Here is a 25527-nt window from a genome sequence, read left to right on the forward strand (position 1 = left end):
TGACCAATTGATTCAAAATTAAGAAATGGATTGATTGGGAATCAAAAAAGGTAGGAAAGCTTTTTTTTCTCTTCCAGTCTATACATAAAATGAAAGTTATGAAAGGATGAGATCTCCTAGTGCCAAAGTGTTTCTAGTCACCTCAAGAATCAATTCAATTTACTAACTACAGATCATCTTTCTTTTTTTAATGATCAGTTTTAAATGCAAAACATGTTTTAATAAACTTCATTCTTGGGTACCCAGTGCATTTGATGTTGTTTATTTAATAAATAATTTTAAAATGTTATTTGTGCATTTTAATTGAATTTTACTTTCTATCCAAATGGAGTTTGACACAAGTCAGGAGTTCATTTAAAAAAATCGAGTAAATAGAAAATGGTGAATGATGCATTTCTTAATTTTTACTTTATTTTATCATGTTAAGACAGACTAAATGTATGTTAAACTATACAGTTGCTTAAAATGTGGAGTTAAATATAATGTATCCTCCTGGTAATCAAAAAGTAACACATTTTTTATAAAGGCTATAGTTAATTGCAAATCTCATTTTAATGGTTATCAACCAGGAAACTAAACATTCTTTTAGGGTAAATAACTAAAAATTCAAATGCAAAACAAGATTAAAATCAATTTAAATCAAGGTTTCCTACTTAATGATTTAAACCATAATTAAAATTGGTGACTTAAATCACTTTAATTTTAAATCCTTTCACCCTGTGTACAAATGCATGTCCAAATGAATACTGTGTTTATTTGGTACTTGTTCTAATAAATAACTTCCTTCATTTTTAATGTTAGTGTTAGGTAATCCTGCTGCCATGAGTCATTCTGTATAAAGGGGAGTTACTCCCATGTTCCTCAAACTGGTACTCAGAAGCTTAGAGATAAGTACTTCTCAGCATGACAACTATTTAAATGTGGAAGTAACTCAGCAACCTCTTTATGTGTTAGATGTTGGGACTATGTAAATAAAAACACTTTGTGTGAAATACAGTAGAAATTGCTTATTCAAAGCATAAGAAGTCAAAGCATTGCATGGCATGGAAGGAAGGAGAATGCATGTTATTTTTCAGATGAAGTGTCTGTTATGTCGCAAGATAAATTTAGGAACATACTGCCACAAAAAAATAGTTCCACACTTCACTGCAGTGTATGTTACATTCCACCAGCTGCCACAACCCCTAGTTTGGTTGGAACCTAACAACTTTATGATACTAAGCCAGCACAAGTGTCACACAATCTCTGGCCTTTTTTGATGTGTGACTCTCTTCTGGAAAATATCTGGAATACTCACATCAAATAGATTAGATCAGATTATCATTTTGGCTTTATAGCACATGCATATGTGCTCCTCAGATAATGTTAGAGTACAATCAACTGGAACTATAGATAGGTATGTTAGAGAATAATTTATCCCTTTCTTTGTTTGGCACCCAGAACAAGATACTTAGTTAACAGCACATTTACAAATCTATAACTACTATGGGACTTGTATATTGGTTGAAAATTAATCGTTTTTCAGAAACGCAGAGCTAGAAACCAATTCCTTTACTGTTACTTGAGTATTGTTGGTAGAGGAGGACTCAGTGTAATTTCTGCTGGTCTGCTACTGCATATAAACACTGTCTGAAAACCTGGACAATTGCCTGCAGAATTCAGCTGAAGGACAAACTTGGTGATGTGGAGAAAAGCACTGGGGGTGTTGGGAAAAGGATATGGGGTCATTTGACTGACTGGCAGTGCAACATGCGCTCCTATGCGTGCACACTGCATATGTGCTCTAGTGGATGTGGGTCAAAGTGAGTAGCTTTTTGAAGGCTGCTTGAATGTACAGCAGGCACTAATGTGGGTACAGGAGTAGTTAATGTAAATTGGGCTGCAAGTGAAGGCAGCAACCAGGGAACCTGCAGCACTCAGTGACTCTACAAGAACACAACAGCCTCACTGAGGCAGTCCTGGTTCAAACTGTGTGCGCCCTACTAGTGAGTGGGAAACAGAAGCAGGGCCACAAAACAACATAGGAAAAGGTATAAAAGTTGGTTCTTTAAAAAAAAAAAAAAAAAAAAAAAAAAAAACCTAAATAGGTGCTAAACAAATACGATGGACAGAAAATGGACCAAAAACATTGGCAGCAATTGTTCTGTGACATGGTGCAGAGAAACATCCATTCAAAAGATCTGTAAGCAGGGGATGGGCTGTGAACCACCTGTTATCAAGCCTGGGCTACCATAATTTCCCTTAGAAATGTTACTTGTGGTTTTCTCTCCAAGTCCCTCCCCTGAAGGAAGGGTGGTATCACATTTTTGCAGTATGCTATTAAAGTGCAAGGATCTTCAGGACTAGGTTAAGTTTGAAAAACGGGAGGCATTCAGATGAAGTAAAGGGTTAGAAAATAAGGATGAAATTCACCCGATGCATGTGCAGCTCTCATTAAATATATTAGGGGTTTGCATGTGTACATGGCAAGGCAGAATTTGGGCCCAAGTGTGGCGGATTGCTACCTTTTCAGTGCTCTCTGCAAAGACGAGCTGGAGAGCACTGCATATGAAAGCATGATAAGGGATTTTTATGGGCTAAACTAAGTTGTAGTTTACTGTAACTTTCTGCCCCGCACCCTGAAAAACATTTAAAATACACCAAATTAGGTTCTCTTTAGATTCCTTTACTTTTTTAACCCTCTGTAGATCCAGGCCTACCTACCAAAGTGTGAATTACATACACCCTTGCGTATCATATCTGGATTTGATTCACTAAATGTAAAGAGACCTAAATTGTAACTAATACTAAGGAGCCAGAAGAGAAGGGTAAAGCAAGAGGAGTGTGTACAGAAAAGGCCTTAAACATCTTTTTTTTCCCCCGTAATCTAAAAAGTGTTCAATGTTTTAAGTGCTGTTTAAAATGTGCTGTGGGCTTTTTTATAAAGTGGTCCCTTCTCTGGCTCAAAATTTATGAAAAACCTGGTATAAACCGTTTTTAATACCTTTTTAAAAACATGATAGCTGGTTATGGTCTCCCCTGATTTTGCCAATACTGATTTTTAAAGGTATTAAAACTTGTTTTTAATAGATACTAATATATTCAGCAAGTCTAGACAAGATGTAAGAAGTGGTCTATTTCAGTTTTCACCTTCTAGATGTTTAGTATGTAACTTACACCATTTTAGGCTCCCTTGTAAGGTGATCTAAGTAGGTGTAAGCAAGCTTTCACGCACACAATTGCACCGGCTTAACTAAAGGTGTGACTTTTTAAATTTTTTAAAAATTGATTTAATTTAAACTGGTAATACTTCTATGCTCAGACAAGCCTTCATTACACACCAACTAACATGATGTTTCTCAGTTTGAGCCTATGCTTATAGGAGGGTTTTTCACCTTGCTCACTGTTAGTTTTTCCAAATATGTTTAACATCATCTTGGAAGAGCCAAGAAAATTGGGAAATGACTTAACATATATAGCTGACATGTAGCAGAAAATGTAAACATTAAATGAAAAGAGGGTAGGCAGAAAAGTGGCAATATAAAATCTTGAAGATGGTAGTCTCATCATTAGCCATAACTGATGGACCAAGTCCACTAATTGTGTATCAAATACGCACTCTATCCCCTCACTGCTTTTTTAAAATATGGTATGAATTAACGCACTACAGAAAAATGGGGGAGAATGAATTGTGAATTGATACGTATTAAATATGTTTTGCTTTTATTTTAAACCAAATTTGCAAGCAATTCTGGGATTTTACTGGATATTACTTTATTTTATCCTATCAATTTTTGTGTTTCAGTTGAATTATAAACTTCTGGAAATGTGGTGGTGTGCAATATGTTCAGTTGTGGGTTTTCTTGTGCAGTGATCTGTTGCTTTTGACAGAGATCAATTTGTATCCATTTTCTTTTTATATTGCCATTTCATAAAAATTCCTGTAAATTCTTCCTCCTTCAAAAATAATCCTTCAGATTTTTAACTCAATTCATAAAATAAACTTTAATTTCTAGAGCACATTGCAATATTTCTAAACATAATGGGGTTGGTCTGTGTAAGAAAACTTTAACCAGAATTACTAAATAAGCTACACCAGTGCAAGCCCTTATTTTTAGATACACTTGCAGGTTTAAATTCTGCTTGTACCCATGTTGCTTTGGGATAAGTGATTAAAAAAAAATCTGTTTTAAGTGTAGTGGGTTTTAAATCAATTTAGCCATATTGGTGCAAGATTTCTAATATAGACCAGCCCTTAGTCTCCTGAAATTGACATCAAACTCTTCTTTCAGTACAGTTCTTCCACACTTTACTCACCTCCAGTCTGAGAGTTTATTAAACAGAGTGAGCATTAAGGGCTAAATACTGGTAGTGTTCAACTGTTATTTTTTGCTTCTAATGAGATCAGGCTTTGGCTTCTAAATAAAGGAAACTTTCTCATAAGTGAAATCTGAGGGAGTTGTACAGATTGCAGAAGTGAGCTTGGTGTAAATTATCTGCAGAACGCCACTATTGTACAACCTACATGTATGTGCTTGCATACCAGTGTCAAAACTTCGGATTTATCTGAGGACTGATTTTTCAAAGGTGCTATGCTTGTTAGCTTTAGTGCAAATTGGTGCTCAGCATCTCTGAAAATCAGGCTATTGGGTTTTAAAATTCATTGATGATCTGGTATTGGACACTAGGGCAGTTACAGAGCTTTGAAGTGGCAGTATTAAATTACTTCCAAAGCTTTTTCCTAATGCAACTTGTAAAACTTGCCAATAAACACTACAGCAAAATTCCTTGCCTTACTGTGTTTATGCCATTCTTTGTCTACATTGCTTCTGCTGAACTTTACAGCTTCAATTTCTTATGATTGTTGCTTTGAAATAAATGAGGCAGTCATAAACATTTTTCTTAAGTTTTGTTTTTAATTTCTCTGCTTTCTTTCAGACTTATGCACTCCTTTAAGTGAATTGTACAGTAATTAAATCTTTGTCCTTTTGATTCTTTAGGTGGATGGATGATGGTCTGGTGAAGGACATTACTCCAAAACTGATAGGAGACAGGCCTAATACTTACACATATACAAAAGCCTTAGCAGAATATGTTGTGCAGCAGGAAGGTGCAAAATTAAACATAGCCATTATACGGCCGTCAATTGTTGGTGCCAGCTGGAAGGAGCCTTTCCCTGTAAGTCTTTTTGAGCCTCCCTCATTGAATATTCTACAATTGATGTTTCTTGACCTGTAACCTATGCGTGCATCCTTGATAGCCTATATTGCTAGGGATCTAGTTCAGAAGTCCATAGAAATCCAAGTTGAAACTTAGTCACTTGTGGATACCAAACTGAGCTACAAATCTGCCTCATTTGGTTGACAGCTTTCTGTGTGTAGTTTTTGTGTAAGAAACCCATAGATTTAAAGGATAAATTACTCTGACCTCTGGATTGTATCGGCCTATCAAGTGAATTAAGAAGTATTTGTTAAAACACAGGAAGAGTATATTTAGTTCGAACTACTGGAGTGAATATGATGCTATCCTAAAGTGATATTTTTCACTATATACACACATATTTTACACACTTAACTGTTCATCCAAAACTTTTTCTGATAAGGAGACTAAATAGTGTAGCCTTCAGGAAAGTAGTTTTGACTTCAGTGAGCTGCTGTGTATCTATAAAGAATTGAAGTTTCTCTTATCAGTTAGTTCCCATGACTTCTAAGTGACTAAAACACATGCAAGACTAAAGCCTTGATCTTTTATTTTTTTTTCTTTGCCACATTTGTGCTTCCTGATCCTGGAGATGCCTTTACGGACCCATTTCCCCTTCAACTTGCAACAGAAACTGGGGATTAACGGAGCACAGCGATGCCCTGGAGCACCCCCTGTTTGTAGCCACTCTACATGACAGCCATAGGAAAGGGAGTGTTTTAGATGTTGCTTTAGCAGCTGAATGCTATCTGAAGTTTCTCCCAATCTGGGGTAGTCCTCTTGTGACTAGTTTTGGGGCTGTTTTCCTAATTTAGGAGAAAATCTGGGCCAAGATGAGTTGCTTTCTCAAGCTTTTACAGATCACCAAAATCAGAATTGTCCTTTCTTTTGGTACTGAATGTAGGCATTAAAAACTGAGAGACTCCTACTCTAGAAAATGGCAGGAAATCTAATAAGGGACAGCAAAATTGTTTATCTACTTCTCTGGGTCACTGGAAGTAGCTCAGGTCAAAGTATGTCTTGACTTCATAGCTGCTGTTAGGAAACTTCCTTCAAACTATAAATGTGTTTTACAAAATTATTTTAATCCCACCATTTATTTGGTAAGAAATGAATACACAGCAGCTCATTTTGAGGAGCTAGTTAAATTGTGTGTGGTTCTTCTGCTGGAGTTGTAGTAGCTGTTTAATTAAATGCTCTGTCACAGGTACGCAAACTGAAAGCACCTTTTATATTTGAAACAAAAGTAGGAGTGGGGAAGTAAAATGTTGTCTCCTTAAATTGTAACGGTAAATGTTTGTCAAATGCAAACTATATGTTGAACTCAGTAAACTTCTACTGAAATTGCTTTGTATTTTTTTTTTTTTTTTTTTTTTACACAATAGGGATGGATTGATAACTTTAATGGGCCCAGTGGTCTTTTTATTGCGGTAAGTAAACATTTTAATACAACTGTCTTTGAAAGGAAACACATTACTTGAAATGTTTTATTGGTATCTCTTCTGTTTTTGTTATTTAAGGCAGGAAAAGGAATTCTTCGAACAATGAGAGCCTCCAACAGTGCAGTTGCAGATCTTGTTCCAGTAGATGTAGTTGTCAACACAACACTGGCTGCAGCTTGGTATTCTGGAGTTAATAGGTATAGCAGGTGACAATGCAGTTCATTTTTAATTAGCCCCAAAAGTGGTTGTGTGATGTTTCTATAAACCTAACCATCTATTAACTGCTAGTCTGTAGTTTGCTTTTCCCACACTATTATGGAATTTAGGATTCACCATATTAGCCCATTAAGCCAATGGCCAGTATCTGATAATGTGTTTAGTCAGTTGTGCAATAATGTAGATGAGGGGGAAATTCCTTCCTGATCTTTATGGCTGTCAGTTTAAATTATGAATATTAGAGTTGAAACTTAAATATTTGTTTCATGAGAGAGAGAGAGGTTATTATGATAACTGTTGGGAAGAAAAATGCTTGAAGTACGGAGATAAAATTAAGGTGATTAGATTGGTCTCCCACTTTATCCAAACTCCAGAATTCAGGGGACAAGAGCGATTTGGATAAATAGTTCTGGTTTGGGCTACTGTGTACCAAATTTTAATTTATTTTTAATTATATGTGATGCTTTTTTCAGACCAAGAAACATCATGGTGTACAATTGCACAACAGGTGGCACCAATCCTTTCCACTGGGGTGAAGTTGGTATGCTGTGTTCTTTCTATGTTCTCTGTAAATTTCAATAGAAATTTTTTTATTGAATAATAAAAGGCCCAAAATGTGGCCATTAGATAATGTATATTTCTATAAAGCCCTTGTATCAACTTTAGTAACTTGAGAGCACTGATTTTAAAATGTTAGCATTTTTATAATCAGAAATTCAGCTGTCATACCTCTCAACTTGCAATGTGTTCCATCACTTTTTAATTTTATCCCTGTTCCCTGTTTCTTCCCCCTCCATTCACTGTTTATTTTCCTGGTAGTAGCTCTTCCCAGTCCCACCTTCAGCTAAAATGTGGAAGTCCTACAGCTTTCCTAATAGTTCCAACAACCTAATCTGCCTGCAGTTCGTGGATAGAGTGAGTAAAGCACTGATCACAGGGAGCAGTAGAGACCCCGTGATGTTGGCAAGGTATTCACTGCTGGGTTTAGTGGCAGTCTTGCTAAATGCATCTAGAACTTCTTGTTCTGTGTTTGTACAGTGCCTACCACAGTGGGGTCCTGGTCCATGACTTGTAAGCACTATGGTAATACAAGTAACAAATAATAATAGAACAATAGTCCAAAAGTGAGATGGATTTTGCACAGAGCAGCACGCTTGAGAGGTATGATGGCAACTTTGCTTTTGAGTAGTCAGATTGATGTAGTTATTGTTTTTACCTTTAGGTAGTTCCATGAGGTATCAAATACAGAAAAATAATCCTTAAATTTGGCCACCTATTTTCAACTCTTAACATACTTTGAATTAGTATAATCTGTTTCTAATGTTAAAATATTGCAGACATGTCATGTTTTCTTCCTTATATGAAAATGTAAGATTTCTAACATTTTAATGCATATGTTCTCTTATCTTTATGATCAGAAGTTTTAATAGGTTTGGAATATTTGTTCCAAATATTTATATATCATTTCAGACTGCCCTGTAGCTAGTTTAAAAGTAGTTCCAAGGATTTTCTCTGTACTAAGTTTTTTCTTACACACACACACACACACACACACACACACACACACACACACACACACACACACACCATTTCAACCATTTAATCTTCCAAGCAGATTGGTTGGAGCACTACTGGTTTTTAGTTAAATCACAATTTCTTCTTTGAGAGATGTCCCTGTGGGTGCTCCACTCCAGGTGTTGGTGCGTCCCTGCGCCTTTGCTCGGAGATTTTTTGTCGCAGTACTCGTACCGGCCACGCATGTGCAGAACCTGCCCCCCGCTCTGAGTCTAGCTTAATAGTACGCATGCGCGGCCGGTCTCCTTAGTTCCTTCTCTACTGTCCCCGGCCTGAGACGGAGCTCAGCAGACTCGTTAAGAACTTCTTTCCTCTTGTTACAATTACCCTTCTATTTAGTTAGTTGTTAATTAGTTGTTAGTCATAGTTAGTTACCATTTCTATCTCTTTTTCTTCATTCCTGTCAGCCGCAGCTGGTTCGGACATGCCTGGCTCCACAGGCTTTAAGCGCTGTTCTAGCTGCAAGGAGCCGATCCCTCTATCAGATGGCCACTCACAATGTATAAAATGTTTGGGGGAGACCCACATCCCCCAAAGATGTGCCCACTGCAGCAAACTTAGCTCCAGGGCACGGAAGGACAGGGAGCTTAGACTGAAACGGCTCCTCCTTCAGAAGTCCCTAGTGTCAGCTTCAGACCCAGGCGCTAATTCCGGCTCAGCTGTCCGCCACAGGCCCCCCACCTCAAAGAAGCACAAAAAAACTTCAAAAAAAGGGCACCTTTTGTCACCAAAGAAAACCATGAGACGCAAGATTTCTCCAGGCAGATCTACAGCCTCCCTCCCTGTGCTTCCCGGCTTGAGCACATTTGACGAGCCGGGCTCCTCCGGCACCGCATGAAAACCGCCTGAGGCGGCGGCGGCGGCGCAAAGCTCCGGTGCCAAGGCTTCCAGCTGCCTGCCTCTCTGGCATCGTTCGGCACCACGATGGATGTGGTGCCGACATTCCACGACATGCCTGACCCCCTGCAGGCTGATATTGATCTCCTGGCACTGGCCACGGCACCGACACCCACTGGGCTGACTGGCAGTGAGCCCAGGCTCAAAACACCGGTGCAGCAACTTCCTCCTGCACAGCATTCACCTCACACAGGAGCCTCAGCACTGCAATTTACTCAGGCCAGAGATCTGTTTGTGTCACCTATCCTGCAGTCACCCTGCTGAATGCCTGCTTCTCTCCAATGGCTGATTCAGGGTCTGAACAGCCTTCCTTCAGTGAGGAGGAAGCTTGAAAAATACCCCTGTGGTCACCTTACCAAGACTCCCATCCCCAGACCCCAGCCAATAGACGTCATAGAAAAATTACCTCATCCTACTCGCATGATCCTGCCCCCTGGTGTGTGAACCCCTGGATGGCACCACCTATGCCCTTTCCACCACCATGGCAGTATTGGGCCCCATGGGCATCGTATCCTCGAGAACACACGTGCTACTCCACCTCAACCAGGCGCAACACCTGCCTAGCACCACCACCTGATGAACCTGCCAATGACACAAGACACCAGGCAGCACCGTCACACTTGCAGGATCAATCAAGTCCTGCTCCTATTCCAGTAGAGACGGAAGTAACGCCTGAAGAAGCCTTACTTCCCCCTCCTCCAACACCGTCAGAAGACTTCTCAAAATTTCAAGACCTTTTTAAAACAGTTGCCAATGAATTGAGAATTAATTTGGAGGAAGTTCCCGAACAACAGCATGAGTTAACAGACATCCTACAGCCCTCTTCTTCCTCTAGGGTGGCATTACCAATCAACGTTTAGAACCTGCTAAATCCATCTGGCAGACTCCAGCTACAAGCCTACTTATCTGTAAGCAAGCGGATCGCAAGTACTTCATCCCTTCTAAGGGCTCTGAATTCCTTTTTACCCATCCAGCACCAAACTCGTTGGTAGTAGACTCAGCCAACCAGAGGACCAAACAGCAGTATTCCCGCTCCACCCCATCCAACAAGGAAAGTAAACGCTTGGACCTCTTTGGTCGTAAAGTATATGCATCTTCAACGCTACAATTCCGTATTGCTAATTATACTGCAGTTCTTGCAAAATATGACCACAGAAACCATAACAAATTCATGGAATTTATTGATGATCTTCCAGAACAAAAGAAACAACAATTCACAGCTCTAGTTTCCGAGGGACAAATCATATCACGTACAGCTCTTCAAGTGGCCCTCGATGCAGCCAATACTGGAGCAAGATCCTCCACCACAGCAGTGGTTATGCACCGAGGTTCATGGCTCTTTCTTTCCTCGAGAGGTTCAGACTACGATTGAAGAGCTTCCCTTTGACAGTGACAAACTCTTTGCTTCCACCACGACTGATGTACTTCATTCAATAAAGGATTCAAGGGCAACCCTCCGGTCCTTAGGAATCCAAACCCCTACGACCAGAAGGCGACAATATAGATACCAACCTTACTACCATCCATGCTACCCCGCATATACACAGCACTTCCATAGATCACAGGAACAACAACAGCAGCAGCAACGCCAGAGACTGAGATACCAGCGCCATCGTCCCAATGCTTCGGGGGCGCCTCAACCTCCTCCATCTAATAAGCAGATTTGAAGCCTTGGTCGAGTGTTTAGAAAACAGCGTTCCCACATTAGCGCGTACACCGCATGCACCAATTTTTGGACACCGCCTACGACCATTTTCCCATCAATGGCAGAGCATTACCACCACCAAGTGGGTTACAGAGGTCGTTACAATTGGCTACTCTATCCCCTTCCTCTCCTTGCCACCCATCCTCCCCGTCCCTCTTCAGGGACCCCTCTCACGAGCAACTGCTCCTTCAAGAAGTGCAGCATCTCCTTCAACTGGGAACAATAGAAATTGTGCCCGAACGACACAAAGGGAAGGGTTTTTACTCCCATTATTTCTTAACAGAAAAGAAAACTGGAGGATGGCGACCGATCCTTGTCCTCAGGCGGCTCAACAAATGTGTCAAAAAACAAAAGTTCAAGATGGTTACTCTCACCACCATAATCCCAGCACTGGAGCAGGGCAATTGGTTTTCAGCCCTCGACCTACAGGATGCCTATTTCCATGTGACTATACATCCGGCCCACAGACGCTTCCTTCGATTTACCCTCGGCTCGACACATTTTCAATACAGGGTTCTACCCTTCGGACTGTCCACAGCCCCCTGTGTCTTTTCTAAGCTCCTAGCCATGGTCACTGCCTACCTCAGGAAACAAGGGGTCATAACCTTAGCTCACCGTTGATTGTTTCCTATCTCTCGGTCTACAAATAAACAAAAACAAATCCACATTACGCCCCACCCAGCACCTGGAGTTCATAGGAGCAGACCTCGACTCCCGGACGGGGTTGGCATCTCTCCCACCCGACCGCTTCAACTCCATAAGCCTACTGGCCACAAGACTTCGCAACAGTCCGCAGGTCACTGCTCGAGACTGGTCTACAACTACTAGGTCACATGGCCTCGTGCACTTTCGTGGTCCGAAATGCACGACTATACATGAGGTGCTTCCAAGCGTGGTTGGCCACGGTTTACAGACCGAATGTGCATGCTCTAAACAAGACTCTCTCTCCATACGTTTCAGAGTCAAAGACTTTCTACTGTGGTGGACAGTTCACTCAAACCTCTGTTCTGGAGTCCCTTTTCTACAGGAGGTTCCATCCCTCATACTGACTACCAATGCATCCCTGACAGGATGGGGTGCACACATGTCTCACCACACGGTCCAGGGGCTATGGTCTTCAACCGAAACCTTCCTGCACATAAATGTCCTAGAACTTCGAGCCATACACAATGCGTGCCGTCACTTCCTCCCACTAATCGTCTGTCATTATGCGTACATGTTGATTCCCAACACTGCCTGCGTGTTGTATGTAAACAGGCAGAGAGGAGCTCGCTCCCACTCGCTTTGCACAGAGGTTATGAAGCTCTGGAATTGGTGCCTTGCGAACAACATCCGGATATCAGCTGCCTATCTTCCCGGAGTGATGAACACCACAGCGGACGAATTAAGCAGACGCTTTCCCTGGGATCACGAATGAGAGATAGACGAGAGAACCATTCACAACATATTCCGCATTTGGGATCACCCAACCATAGACCTTTTTGCAACTGCGAAAAACACGAACTGTCCCGACTCTTGCTCCAGAGCGGGACTGGGCAAACATTCCCTGGGAGATGCATTCATGATCCCATGGCACCGGAACTTACTCTGTGCTTTTCCCCTGATACCGGTTCTCAACAGGGTCCTGATAAAAATACGAACAGACCATGCCACGGTGATCCTGATTGCCCCGTCGTGACCCAGACAACCATGGTTTCCGTTCCTCACCAGAATGTCGATTCGACCACCAATTTCGTTGCCCCTCATCCTGAACCTCCTATCACAGCAACACGGCCGATTTCTCCACCCCAACCTGTCCATGCTTCACCTCAAAGCCTGGTTCCTACATGGTTCTCCCAAAACGAACTAGATTGCTCTGAACAAGTTCAGAGTGCTCCTACATAGCAGAACACAATCTACTCACACCACCTATCTACGAAAGTGGAAACGTTTCACACATTGGTGTTCAGCTAAACAACTTTTTCCCACGTCGTTACCTCTCCCGCTCATACTTGACTACCTATTGGACCTTAAGCAATCTGGCCTTTCAGCTCCATCAGAGTCCATTTAGCTGCTATTACAACCTTTCATGACAGAATTGATGATACCTCTGTTTTTGCTCATCCAATCACCAAGCATTTCCTCAAGGGACTCCAAGCCCTATACCCAGACATTAAACCACCTACCCCTCCGTGGGACCTTCATTTGGGACTATCTTGCCTAACTCAACAACCATTTGAGCCCCTAGCCACTTGCTCCCTTTTACACCTTTTGATGAAAACAGCATTTTTAGTGGCAATTACCTCCGCCAGATGGGCAGGAGAAATAGCAGCTCTTATGGCAGACCCACCATATACGCTATTTTTCAAGGACAAGGTTCCCCTTAGATTACATCCCAAATTTCTTCCAAAGGTGCATTCCTCATTCCACATTAATGAGCTGATACACCTACCAGCCTTCTTTCCGAAACCACATGCAAACTCGTTCGAAGCCACAATGCATACATTAGATGTACGCAGGGCCTTGTCCTTCTATTTGGATAGAACCAAACCTTTTAGAAATTCTTCTAGACCTTTTGTCTCCATCGTGGAGCGTTCCAAAGGGACTCCTATTTCTCCCAGAGACTTTCAAACTGGATTTCTCAGTGCATCCGGCTGTGCTATCAGATGAAGGTTACACCCCCAGCTGGCATCAGAATTCACTCCACTAGATCTCTGGCTGCCTCTGTGGCTTTCTTACGCAAAGTTCCCCTGGCTGACATCTGTAAAGCAGCCAGTTGGTCCTCTGAACACACATTTGTTAAGCACTATGCCCTTACTCAGGGCCCTCTCTCTGATACACGATTGGGCAGAGCTGTACTATCTACTGCATTCCTATCAGATCCGAAGTCCCTACCTCCTTGAGACACACTGCTTTTAAGTCACCTGGAGTGGAGCACCCACAGGGACATCTCTCTCGAAGAAGAGGGGGTTACTCACCCTGTGCAGTAACTGACTTTCTTCGAGATGAGTGTCCCTGTGGGTGCTCACTACCCACCCTCCTCCCCTCTACTTCGGAGTTGGGGTAGCCTCCGTTGTAGAGAAGGAATTGAGGAGATCGGCCGCGCATGTGTACTATTAAGCTAGACTCAGAGCGGGGGGCAGGCTCTGCGCATGCGTGGCCAGTACGAGTACTGCTACAAAAATCTCCAAGCAAAGGCGCAGGGATGGACCAACACCTGGAGTGGAGCACCCAGAGGGACACTTATCTCGAAGAACGTCAGTTACTGCACAGGGTGAGTAACTTCCTCTTACTTTGTGGTAAGAACACATTTTCTCCAAGAAACCAATGTGAAAAATATGGGAGATGTTTAGAAATCTGAAGTAAATGTGCATGTAACTACTTAAGGGCCCAATCCTGCATGTCTTTACAGCTGAAGTTCCTGTTGACCTCAGTGAATGTTGGATGTGCAAGAAATGCAGAATAAAACCCTAATACAAGTTTTTTCTTTAAATGTTTAAGAAGTGAATCATTTGTTAAGTCTTTTAAAATGCAGATCAAATGTTTAGAAATGCCTATGATATGATTAAAAGGAAAGTTAAAATAATTTGTACTATAACAGATTAGGATTAGGATTATTGCTAAATATATAGCATGCAAAGCTATTTTATTTAAATTATTTACAACCAGAAGATTGAATAGTGTTTTTTTCCCCCCTAAGTAGGAAAGAGGAACAGAAAGAGAGAAGCTACAGTGAAGTACAATATTAAAAACAAACAATAGAGTTGTGGGTGTATGGAGTACCTCTTGGGACAAAGAGTGACAGTCCAATAGCAATTCAAGTTGAACAGTTGCATAATTTTGTTTTAGTTGATGGGGGGGGGAGGGGCAGAAATGTTAGGAAAGTTTTTTATATTTGAAGTAACATTAATAAGAGTAAGTATTGTACTGTAATGTACTTTGAAAACCATTAAATTTTACATGGTTACTATCAAACCTATTACACAACTTTTCTTCCTCAGAATACCATGTAATTTCCACTTTCAAGAGGAATCCTCTCGAACAGGCCTTCAGACGGCCCAATGTAAATCTAACCTCCAATCACCTTTTATATCATTACTGGATTGCTGTAAGCCATAAGGCCCCAGCATTCCTGTATGATATCTACCTCAGGATTACAGGAAGAAGCCCAAGGTAATGGTGACTAGCTCTGTCTTACCTGTTCCTCTGATGTTTAAACCCATGTTTACATGAAAATGCATATTAATATTGAATTATTTTCCAGATTTTGCTTATTTATTAAGGTTGTCATCTCTAAATAAGAGGAGATCCTTGAATTCAAGACTTTTTCACTCCCTGCCAGTAATGAGAATGCATTGTCTGTGTATTTTATTTTGTTCTGGGATCTGAATAATCATTGTGATGTCAGGATAACTTGAATTCAAGACCTAACTACAGGCTCTCTCGGAATAATAAATATTCAAAATACTTTGATCCTTATTTTTCCTACAGAGTATTACCTAAATATGAGTTTCAAGATGAATCCTTTAGAACAAGCACTAAGGCGCCCCAATGTTAATATCCATTCCAACTCCCTTTTGCATCAGTATTGGACTGCGGTCAGCCATATACTACCTGCATTATTGCACGATGTTGTTCTCAGGTTGACAGGTCAGAAACCGTGGTAAGGAGGACAGTGCTAAAAGGTGGTGGAGGCTTGTAGAGATAATAATCGCATGAGCTTTACCTTAGATCTACTAATATAAGCAATAACAATCAACAGGCTGGGTATTCCGAGAGGATTAATGACTGTCTGGGAAGAGTTGACTTTGAGCTGTGCCTCAGGCTGGTAACGCTAGACAGTCACTAAGCCCTAAGAAATGTCCTGCTCTGAGGTTGTTGTTGCTATTATAAACTGAATGCGGAGAGAGAAATTCCACAAACATGGCACACAATTTTTATATTTTGTTGTGGATGATGCAGTTTCATTTCCTATATGCAGGACAATTACTTGTATTGTGTCAACATTCCATTCAGTTTATAATATTTAATTTCTTTATCGGGCTAACTTTTTTGAAGTGGGAAAATGGTATAATTTTTAGCTAAATAATAAATAAAAACTATATTACACAGAGTGAGGTCTAACTACTACTTCCTTTCTATTGTTCCAAACTTCAAAAGCAGTACAATCCTCTAGACTTCTCTGCTGTATTTATATGGCAAGCCTGTTTTTGGAAATATTTATTTTCCAACTACATTGCCATCATAGTGGAGAGTTGAAATAGTGTATATAATAAATGACAATAATTCACTGTCCCAGAATCTAGATCTTATTATGGGGGAAAACAAATATCAGTACATTTTAAAAAATGATTCTTAATGGGCCAGTAGGAATATTTTAAGATTTATTTAACATATGCCAGACCTGCTTGACCGTGGAATTGTCTTAATAAAAGGTATCGGCAAAAGATGAAGAGAACACTCCCTTTTGCACATATCAACATGCAATAACATTTCTTAGATGGTCAGATGTTCGGAGCAAGAGCCATCTCTTTTTTGTTTGTACAAGGCATAACACAGTGGGGCTCTAGCCTCTCCGTGCTATCGGAGGACAAATAATAATTTCTTATAGTAATTAATGATGTATACATTTAATAACTTTCCACTCCATCTGGCTAGCCTTTGGCTTTCATTACTAGATGGCACAAGTTAGAGCAGCCCAGAGTCTTCCAATCATGCTGAAATCTGTACAGTCAAACTGACATCAATATTGTTCTCCCTGTAACTCCTTCACAATAGTGTTTTGTTTGTCATTGTCTTTTGCATGATATTTCTATGCTGTGTCTTGGAGTGTTAACACACTTAAAATGATTTTCAGAAGTGTGTGTTCAACTGTGGTATCTAATATGCAAATAATGACATACTATACATGGGAAATCCACTATAATTTTTATTCCGCAATGCTTTGTCATGTAATTGATGTATGATACTGCCAAAGGAAAAGGGAAATCTTAACAGAAGTAGAACAACTTTTTTGAGGTTACTTCTACAGTTCAGACAAGTTGTATGACATTCCCTACAAACTGGTCATCAAAGTAACAGCAGGAGCTTTGTGTTCACAGAATTTTCTTTCCATTTTCTTAGTCGTGCTTTACATGATCAAATCATGTTTTCTGACATGCTTCATTTAATCATGCCAGCACTTTAAACATTTTTATTCTTGAGGTGTCTTTTTTTTTGTTTGTTTATCAGAATTTCTGCATCTGGAGGAAACGTTAGAAAAATTAAAAGCAATTTAAAACTGTTAGGTTAACCTAGGTTACAGTGTCATACAAAAACTTCAGGAAGGAGTAGGGATGGTGGAGAGGTTTAACACTTGCCCCAAATTTTGTGCAAACCGTATTACTGTAGGCCTTGTATCTATAGGTCTATACAATTATGACTGGTGTGAGAAAGTACATAAGGAAGTGTTGTTTTACTCCTCATAACACAAGAACTAGGGGTCACCAAATGAAATTAATAGGCAGCAGGTTTAAAACAAACAAGAGGAAGTATTTTTTCCACACAATGCAGAGTGAATCTGTGGAACTCCTTGCCAGAAGATGTTGTGAAGGCCAAGATTATGACAGGGTTCAAAAAAGAACTAGGTAAGTTCATGGGGATGGGTCCATCAATGGCTATTAGCCAGGATGGACAAGGATGGTGTCCCTAGCCTCTTTGTCTGAAGCTGGGAATGGGCAACAGGGGATGGATCACTTGATTACCTGTTCTGTTCATTCCCTCTGGGGCACCTGGCACTGGCCACTGTTGGAAAACAGGATATTGGGCTTGACCCAATATGGCTGTTCTTAAATTCTTCTTTTCTTAAAGGAATTGATGTGAGACTGATCTGATTTTTATTATTATACAAATGCTGTGCTTTTTGATAAATGGTATAATAATAATCCTTGGCAGTGCTACTGGCAGCACATCCTTAGCTCAGAATGTGCTACGCATGAAGAAATCTGACCACTTGTATTTAAAAACAAAACAAAACAAAAAAAACCCCCAAAAAACTAACAATGCTTTGCACTTACCTTACTTGTATGTTTGTACAGTGCACAATAATGCCCTGTCCTCTAGGCATTACTGCCTTACAAATAATAATTCAGCACCTTTTATCTGACTATTTCAAAGCACTTACAAACACTAACTCATTAAACTTCTCAGTATCCTTGTAGAAAGATGGAAGATACGACAGTCATGAATTTAGAGATCTATCCAAAAGCTGTTGTTTGAAGTAGTTGTAATAAAAAATGAAGTGATAAGTTGTGTAGCCAGGGGTAAAAATATCATTTTATGTGATCTTATTTCAAATCCAGGTTATCTAGAGTAGGGATTATTTTAACTTGCCTGTAAAACACCCTGCACGTTGTTGATGTATTATAAACCATGAGTGAATGAAGGGTACATTTACTCAGAAAATGGAGGTGTATTTTTCTATTGGGCATGAAAACTTTCCCTTCCAAGCCTGATGCATCTGTGAAGACTGCAGAGTTGTTGGAAAGATATGTAGGGTTCCAACTGATGCATAAATGTTGTACACTTGTACTGGAATTTTTAGCCAAAAAATTGACATAATTTAACGAGAAATTTAAAAGCTTACTGGATGCTTTAAAAAAACAATTTCAAAGAAACTAATGCTATGATTATTCAGGTCTGTCCTCAGTCACCTCCAGGTCTGTTCTCTTGGTGTTATCTTCCTAACTGAACCTTAGAACATGCTGTCAAATGGCACAACAATTATCATTACAGCTAATGTTACAAGAGTCCTGGTGAAATCATTATTGTATGCCAACTGGTTTAGGGGAGAGAGCACAGTGTCTATGATCTGGAAGGTTGTAAGATGTATTCCAACTTCACCATTGTAGTTGGCCTGGTCTGGCCTGGCCTTACTGCTTTGCATTTAAAACTGTTATCACATGTCCCTGGTACTTGTCTCCTTTGGTTTTTGTGTGTGTGTGTTTGTTTTTGGTTTTTAAAAGGTGTTTGTGGTGCTCAAGCCTTAGTGTGACCAGAGTATTGAATCCCCATCCCCATGTTTTTGACCTGAAGTGATGTCTTAGCTGTCTCCCTTTTGACATCCATCCCATCTGTGCATGCATACACCTTCTGTATCGTATAAAAGCCAGTAAGAGGGAATTATTGCCGCTTCTTGCATCCTCAGCTTATATTGGAGTTCCAGTGAAGTATAGCATATTTAGCTTGTACGTAATCTCAGTTCCTTACATAGCATAGAACATAGCATATTGCCCAGCTGCACCATCCCCTACTACTCAGATACTGAGCACCCATGAAGGAAAATAAGAGACCAATACATGGCACATTCCAGCACCACATATATCTGCCTTTCCTTTCTATGAGGTTTCTATGGGTTCCTTTGATGCAGCTCTTTGCTGTGTATTTAGGCATGAATATATGCCATTCTATATGACTATGTTCCACAGCACACTAAAACTTTACAGGTATGTTCTCCAGTCATGATCATAACATTGCAGGTGTTTGATGAACTACACAGCATTTTTTGTGGCCAAGGACCTACCAGTAGTCTGCTTAATGGAACATATAGAAGTAGTGAATTTAGCAGAAAAGCAGCCAGATAAGGACTTTAAGAAATTGCTTGATCTTTTGTCCTTATTTTGTTTGGGGGATATAAATGTTTGTTTTATTACAAATTCTCTCCTGCACTTTCATTCCATGCCTCATATGAAGAAACTGCAAAAATTATGCCCTATTTAAGATGGCAGATTTCTTTCAGTAACTCATTGTGTACGTAGAATACATATGCAAACACCCACAAAGAGTTGAGAGCAATAGCAATAAAAGATTATCCAAAGGCTTATACATCAGAGCAGAGCTATGATTTAATGAAGGCACTATTTAATGAAAAATAGTTCTTATTTTTCCATAGAACTATTTGTAACGTGGAGATGTTTTCTAGATTATTTTTGTGTGTGTGTGTGTAAAACTTTAATAAAGCAAGGGAACCCTGAATGAAACTTGTACTTTTGATGATATTTTACATATTTGAATTGCTTAGTCAACTGTTTTAAAATCCTTGTTCATATTTAATATATTTTCTGTTTTTTCTTTTACTTAATTTTGTGCCCATGAAAGTATGGGATGAGTAGCACTGGCTAACCTCTACAAATTATTGGCACGTTCTCTCAGTGTGCCTCATTAACCATAGCTGGCATTTAGTTCTTTAAGATAAAGAAATGTATTGAAAACTTCTGACCATTTTATGGTTGCTAGGAGAAAGTGTGATGCAGTATTATCTGATCATATTATTCTATTGCCTCATTTGTGTATGTTATGTTTATTTACATGTGTCTAACAATTGTATTTGCAACAATCTAAAATATGTATTTTAAAGAACACTTCAGGTTGTTAATGTCGTCACAGTGGAACTTGATGTTCTTTGAGTCTCCTCTGAATTCCCACTTGTGGGTGGGGGATGGTGCCCCCTGAAGTTGAATTACAGAATCTCTACCAAAGCCTTGTCCACTGGAGCTGCACTAGTGTCTCCTAGTGATGTAAACTACTGACATCTTATTGTACATAAGGAAGGGTATTCCCTATCTTCCTCAGTTCCTTCTCTTCTGCAACAAAGAGCATTAGGAACCTTGCTACCTCTGCTTAGCATATATTGACTCCCTGTTTAGTTTAGCTTAGTCTAATTTTAGTTTATCTCTTGTCTGAAGAAAGAAGAGCCCTTTCCCATTTGCAGTCTTAGAATACTCCGAGCAGCCTAAGGCATTAAGCCAAGTTCTACTTGTTGATTCATTTACTGAGAATCAGACATCGTGCACTATTTGATTGGTTTGGGTGAGGCCACTCCCTTTGACAATGAGCCAGAAGAGGAACTTTATCAGGATCTCCACACCACACCTCCTCATCTGAATAACTCTGGGTTCCTCCAGTTGGTAGGGTTCCCTATGGGGTGCCTTAGAGAGCCCTAAGAGTTCAGTTTGATATGGCTTGTCAGACTGTCTCACCGCACAAACATGGGATCAGCATGGTCTCTGCACCTAATCCCAGTGACTTTGCTTCTGCCACCACAACTTTCACTTCTACTGGCAGTGGCACCTCTGCAACCAGTAGCCTCACCTTGAACTCCAGCCTTGCTGATAAATCCACCCGTTCCAGTACCTGCTTCATTATCCTTACTGGAATTGCAGCTTCAGCTTCAGACAGGATGATGACAATGACCTCCCTATTAATGGGACATCAGCAGATGAAAACACGTAACCTTCAGTGGTTTCCCCACCAGTTCCACAAGCCACTGAACAGGATGGGGCACACACTGCAGCAGGATTGCAAGTTTGATATCTTTCAACCAAAACTGAAGGGTGGACTTTTTCTCCCTATCTGAAAGTGCCTACTTAATTCAGGTATATAGCTTGCTCACACCCTTCTCATTGCCAGTAGTCTCCTGCAGGGACAACAGATGTATCCAGTTCCAATAGAGGATTTTTCCTTTTTCTCCTAGCACCTCATTCTGAGGGCATGAAAAAAAATCGGAGCACAAGATCTCTTACTCAGCTCCTGTGGATAAGGAAGTTCATGATTCTCCCACAAGTGGGAATGCACAGAAATCCTTGAGGAAAGTTACTTACTAGTAACTATTGTTTGAATCTCTTTTGTGCATTCATGCTTCCTGCCCACATTCTCTTCTATCTCAGAATTCTCTTCAGATTTTGGGGCTCCATGGTCCAGGAGAAAAAGCTGAGGGCATGGGGGAGGAGAGGGTAATGGCTGAATTCCTTTATACATTGATGTTGGCCATTGACCTCACTAAGGGGTGCATTCATATAGTTCAATGGACTCTTCTTTGGTTGAGGTTCCCTGACTCAACATCAAGGAGCGCCATATCCCACCTATAAGTGTGAATGCTCAGAGGCAACTCTCAAAGAACAGTTACCTGTAAGTGATCTTTGTTGCTCACTGTGAATGGTCATTCAACTATCTGAAGCAAATGTTATGGTCCAAAAGCAGTTTCATATTGATGGTGGGTTTTGTTTCTTGTTCTGCTCTGTCCCCTTGTTTACACTGATCAGTGTATTTAGTTATAAGGATCGGACTGGAAATGATTTATTGGGAGTCTGCAAAAGCAGGAAAGAAATGGATCCTTTTGTGAGCCAGTAAGGTAAAGGATGTTGGGTTGTATAAGTGCCATTTGGAGCCATATATAACTTGACTGACTAGCCTTGGCATTACAATACCAAGCAGAATTCGCTGTCCTGGCAAGACAGAGAACTTGCTTGTTATGCACACTTCCATTCTGGGCAAAACTCATTGTTTCATGGATCCATGTTCAGCTTTTCTGGTCAACAAGGAATTTGCCCAAATTGATTCTTATAATTGAATCCCACTGTACTCCAAATGTTATATTTTACAAAAAGCAACAGTGTGTCCTGTGGCACCTTTAAGACTAACAGATGTATTGGAGCATAAGCTTTCGTGGGTGAATACGCATGCATCTGATGAAGTGGGTATTCACCCACAAAAGCTTATGCTCCAATACATCTGTTAGTTTTAAAGGTGCCACAGGAGACTGTGTTGCTTTTTACATATCCACACTAACACGGCTACCCCTCTGATATTTTACAAAGTGGCTTAAGTTGGGCAATAAAGGATGATAGAATATTTCTGCATATTTGGGGCTCGATCTTCTGGAGTGGCTGCTTTGCACTGCTCTGTAGGCATTGCCAGCTAGGAATGGATTGTCTCTCTGCAAGGGGGACCCTCCATGGCATAGAGACCCTTGAACCACTCCTCACTCTGTGGCCAGCAAAGTAGAGGCAAGGACTGGCAGCAGGGCCAGGTCATGCATTTGCTATGTCAATCCTCTGCTACTTGAGGCTGTTTCTAGCCATAATAGGGCTGCTCTAGCTTGGCCAGTTCCCCTGAACTCGAGCTGCCACTAGGCTTAGGGGAGTGCAAATATGATATTTTATACCTTCTTTGCATACACGTTCCTCCTTTTCCTCCTCTCCCCCTGCCTCCTATCAGCCACACCATAGAATTTGCCTGTAAATACTTTTCATCAAGTTAAATTATTATGCATAAGAATAGATATTTGTATTATGAATAATAAGTCTTTTCAACCTGTTAGTGTTTTAGAATTGCAAGAAAAGCTAGTAGGAAGATGCTCTTCTAATATCTCTTCTTTTGTTATATTTCTTTTCTAAATACTCTGAAAGGTAGAGCCATTAGAACACCATTTTAGGTTGCTGAATCAAAATTTCAGATTGCAACAGCTGGCAAAGATTGGATCTCCAGTACATTTAAAAATAAAAATATAAAATATGCAGGAATAGTCTATTTATCCATTACAGGTAGTCATGGTTGGTGTGCTGGGTGATTTGGGAGTTTCTGTGTTGGTATTAATGCACTGTGTTATAGGGAAATTGAGATTGGTGGTTTGGACGGTATGGGTATGTTGGTTTTGGATATGTTTTTTGCTATTGTAATCTGTAAATCCCTTTCCTTGGACAATAGGATGATGAAAACAATAACCCGTCTTCACAAGGCCATGATGTTAATAGAATACTTTACAAGCAATTCTTGGATTTGGAATACTGAGAATGTCAATATGCTAATGAACCAACTAAGCCCTGAAGACAAAAAGGCAAGTAATCTTTGCGTAATACACCTCTTATCAGTCATTTAAGGATTTAAAAGAAGTGAATCTATTTACTTAAGACTGGGTAATGGAAGTTTAATTAAAATAAGTAATGCTTCTTTGTGATCCAGTTGGGCCACCTATTTAAAAAACAAAAACAAAAACAAAAAACAAAACAAAAAACTGGTAGTTTAACTATAACTGTCTATGATTTTTGTGTACACCATGTATAAGGTAGGTGAAATGGTCTTTGAAAACACACACACCTATCATAAATTTTTTGCCCCAGTGTGGTAAGGTGTAATATGGATAAAGCAGTTTTTAAAATATTAGGCATCAGCATAACTTGATAATTTTTTTAAATTACGATGCCTTTTCAGATGAGGGGAAAGGAGCTATGCTTGCTGAAATAATTTATGAAAATAGCTTCCCCCCATTTTGATAGTAAAAAAATGGCTCCATACTGTGGTCTGTGAGAAGTAGGACCATGCGTGGTTATTGTGATGCTGGCAGACCAGATACCAGCTCTTGCCAGGACTTGAGGCCTCAGCTAAACACTGACAAATTCCTGATGGAAAAACAATCTAGTTCCCCTATGTGTTAGCATGGTTAAGATTGTTATAAATCCAGTACCCATGTGTTTTGTGTTTGTTTAGACTTTATGAAATGCTTGTAGGATGCTGCATGTATTGATCTCACTTATCTCTGTAGCGCATGGTATAAACTTATATTGAGTGTTTGCATTGTAAACCTCTGTAATTGTGTGGCTCACCAAACCATAGAAGAAGCATTGATTAAGGTAAAGTGCTTGTCCTGTAGACAGGATGGACTGCGGGGGGGCGGCCTGCCGGTCACTGTGAGGGCGGTAGGCAGGTGGCTTTTAGCAGCATGCCTGTGGGAGGTCTGCCGGTCCCGCGGTTTCAGTGGCAATTCGGCGGCGGGGATGCCGATGGCATGGCACCAGCGGACCTCCCGCAGGCATGCCGCCGAATCCGCGTGACCAGCGGACTGCCCGCAGGTGCGCCACCAAAAGCCGCCTGCCTGCCGTGTTTGGGGCGGCAAAAAACATAGAGCCGCCACAGGGGGCAAAGATTCCTAAACATAAGCAAGAGATCCCCATGCTGCTTGGCATTGGTTAGCCCTAAAAGACATTCAGTGCTGACCGATTGCTACAACTTTCAGCATTTGGAATCATAGACTGTAACTCATTTCTGTATGTTTGTTTGCTTTAACCTGTAAATATCATGCTCATTTCTTTTTCCTAGTTAACAAATCCATAGTTAGTTTACTATAGGATTGGCTACAAGCATTGTCTTTGGTGTGGGGTCTGAGATACAAATTGACCTGGAGTAAATGACTGGTCTGTTGGGACTGGGAGACACCTGAATCTTTTGTGATCTGTGGTGTATTGCAACCAACTGTCACTAAGTCCAGCATGTCTGGGTGGCAAGATAGACTGGAATGCCCAAGGGGACTGTCTGTGACGCCCTGATAAGACTGTTATAGTGCTTTAGGAGGTCACATTTGTTACTGGGTTGGTGAATTCTAATTATAGAACATACCACCAGTTTGGGGTGTCTGCCCTGCTTTTTAACACTCACCCTGAGGTTGGCACGCATAGTCATGAGTCACTCCAGATGGTGTGACAATTGGTGTCAATTGGGCTTCTAGATCATAACGCCAGTGCTGTTAAAAGTTTAAATTTAAACTTTTGAGAGTTTAAGGCTTAAAGATTAGTCACAATTAGTAAATCACAGTCATATCATGGTCTTGACACAAAAGGCTTTGGAAAGTTATGTAAAAATAGGGGAATAGCCCATTAAAAGCCTCAGATTAGGAATTGAGAGCTTTGCTCATAAGCTTTGACCAGGGGTCCAAGGGCCCTGCTT

General features: G+C 40.5%; 1 protein-coding gene across 4 annotated transcripts in view; it reads left to right on the top strand.

Moving 5' to 3' along the window:
• The window catches only part of FAR1 (fatty acyl-CoA reductase 1), a 92437-nt gene that overhangs the window by 55414 nt on the left and 11496 nt on the right, over positions 1-25527 (top strand). The window contains exons 5-10 of one of the 4 annotated variants that reach the window (XM_024099779.3): positions 4980-5157; positions 6564-6608; positions 6699-6826; positions 7310-7377; positions 14994-15165; positions 23515-23644. In XM_024099779.3, coding sequence (XP_023955547.1) covers positions 4980-5157; positions 6564-6608; positions 6699-6826; positions 7310-7377; positions 14994-15165; positions 23515-23644 — 721 coding nt within the window. Of the gene's footprint in view, positions 1-4979; positions 5158-6563; positions 6609-6698; positions 6827-7309; positions 7378-14993; positions 15166-15483; positions 15656-23514; positions 23645-25527 lie in introns of all 4 variants that reach the window. The other 3 variants (XM_005290811.5, XM_042860192.2, XM_042860193.2) reach the window with 3 other exon arrangements.

The sequence above is a fragment of the Chrysemys picta genome, chromosome 4 (assembly GCF_011386835.1).
Source record: "Chrysemys picta bellii isolate R12L10 chromosome 4, ASM1138683v2, whole genome shotgun sequence".
In the NCBI taxonomy this organism is placed as follows: Eukaryota; Metazoa; Chordata; order Testudines; family Emydidae; genus Chrysemys; species Chrysemys picta.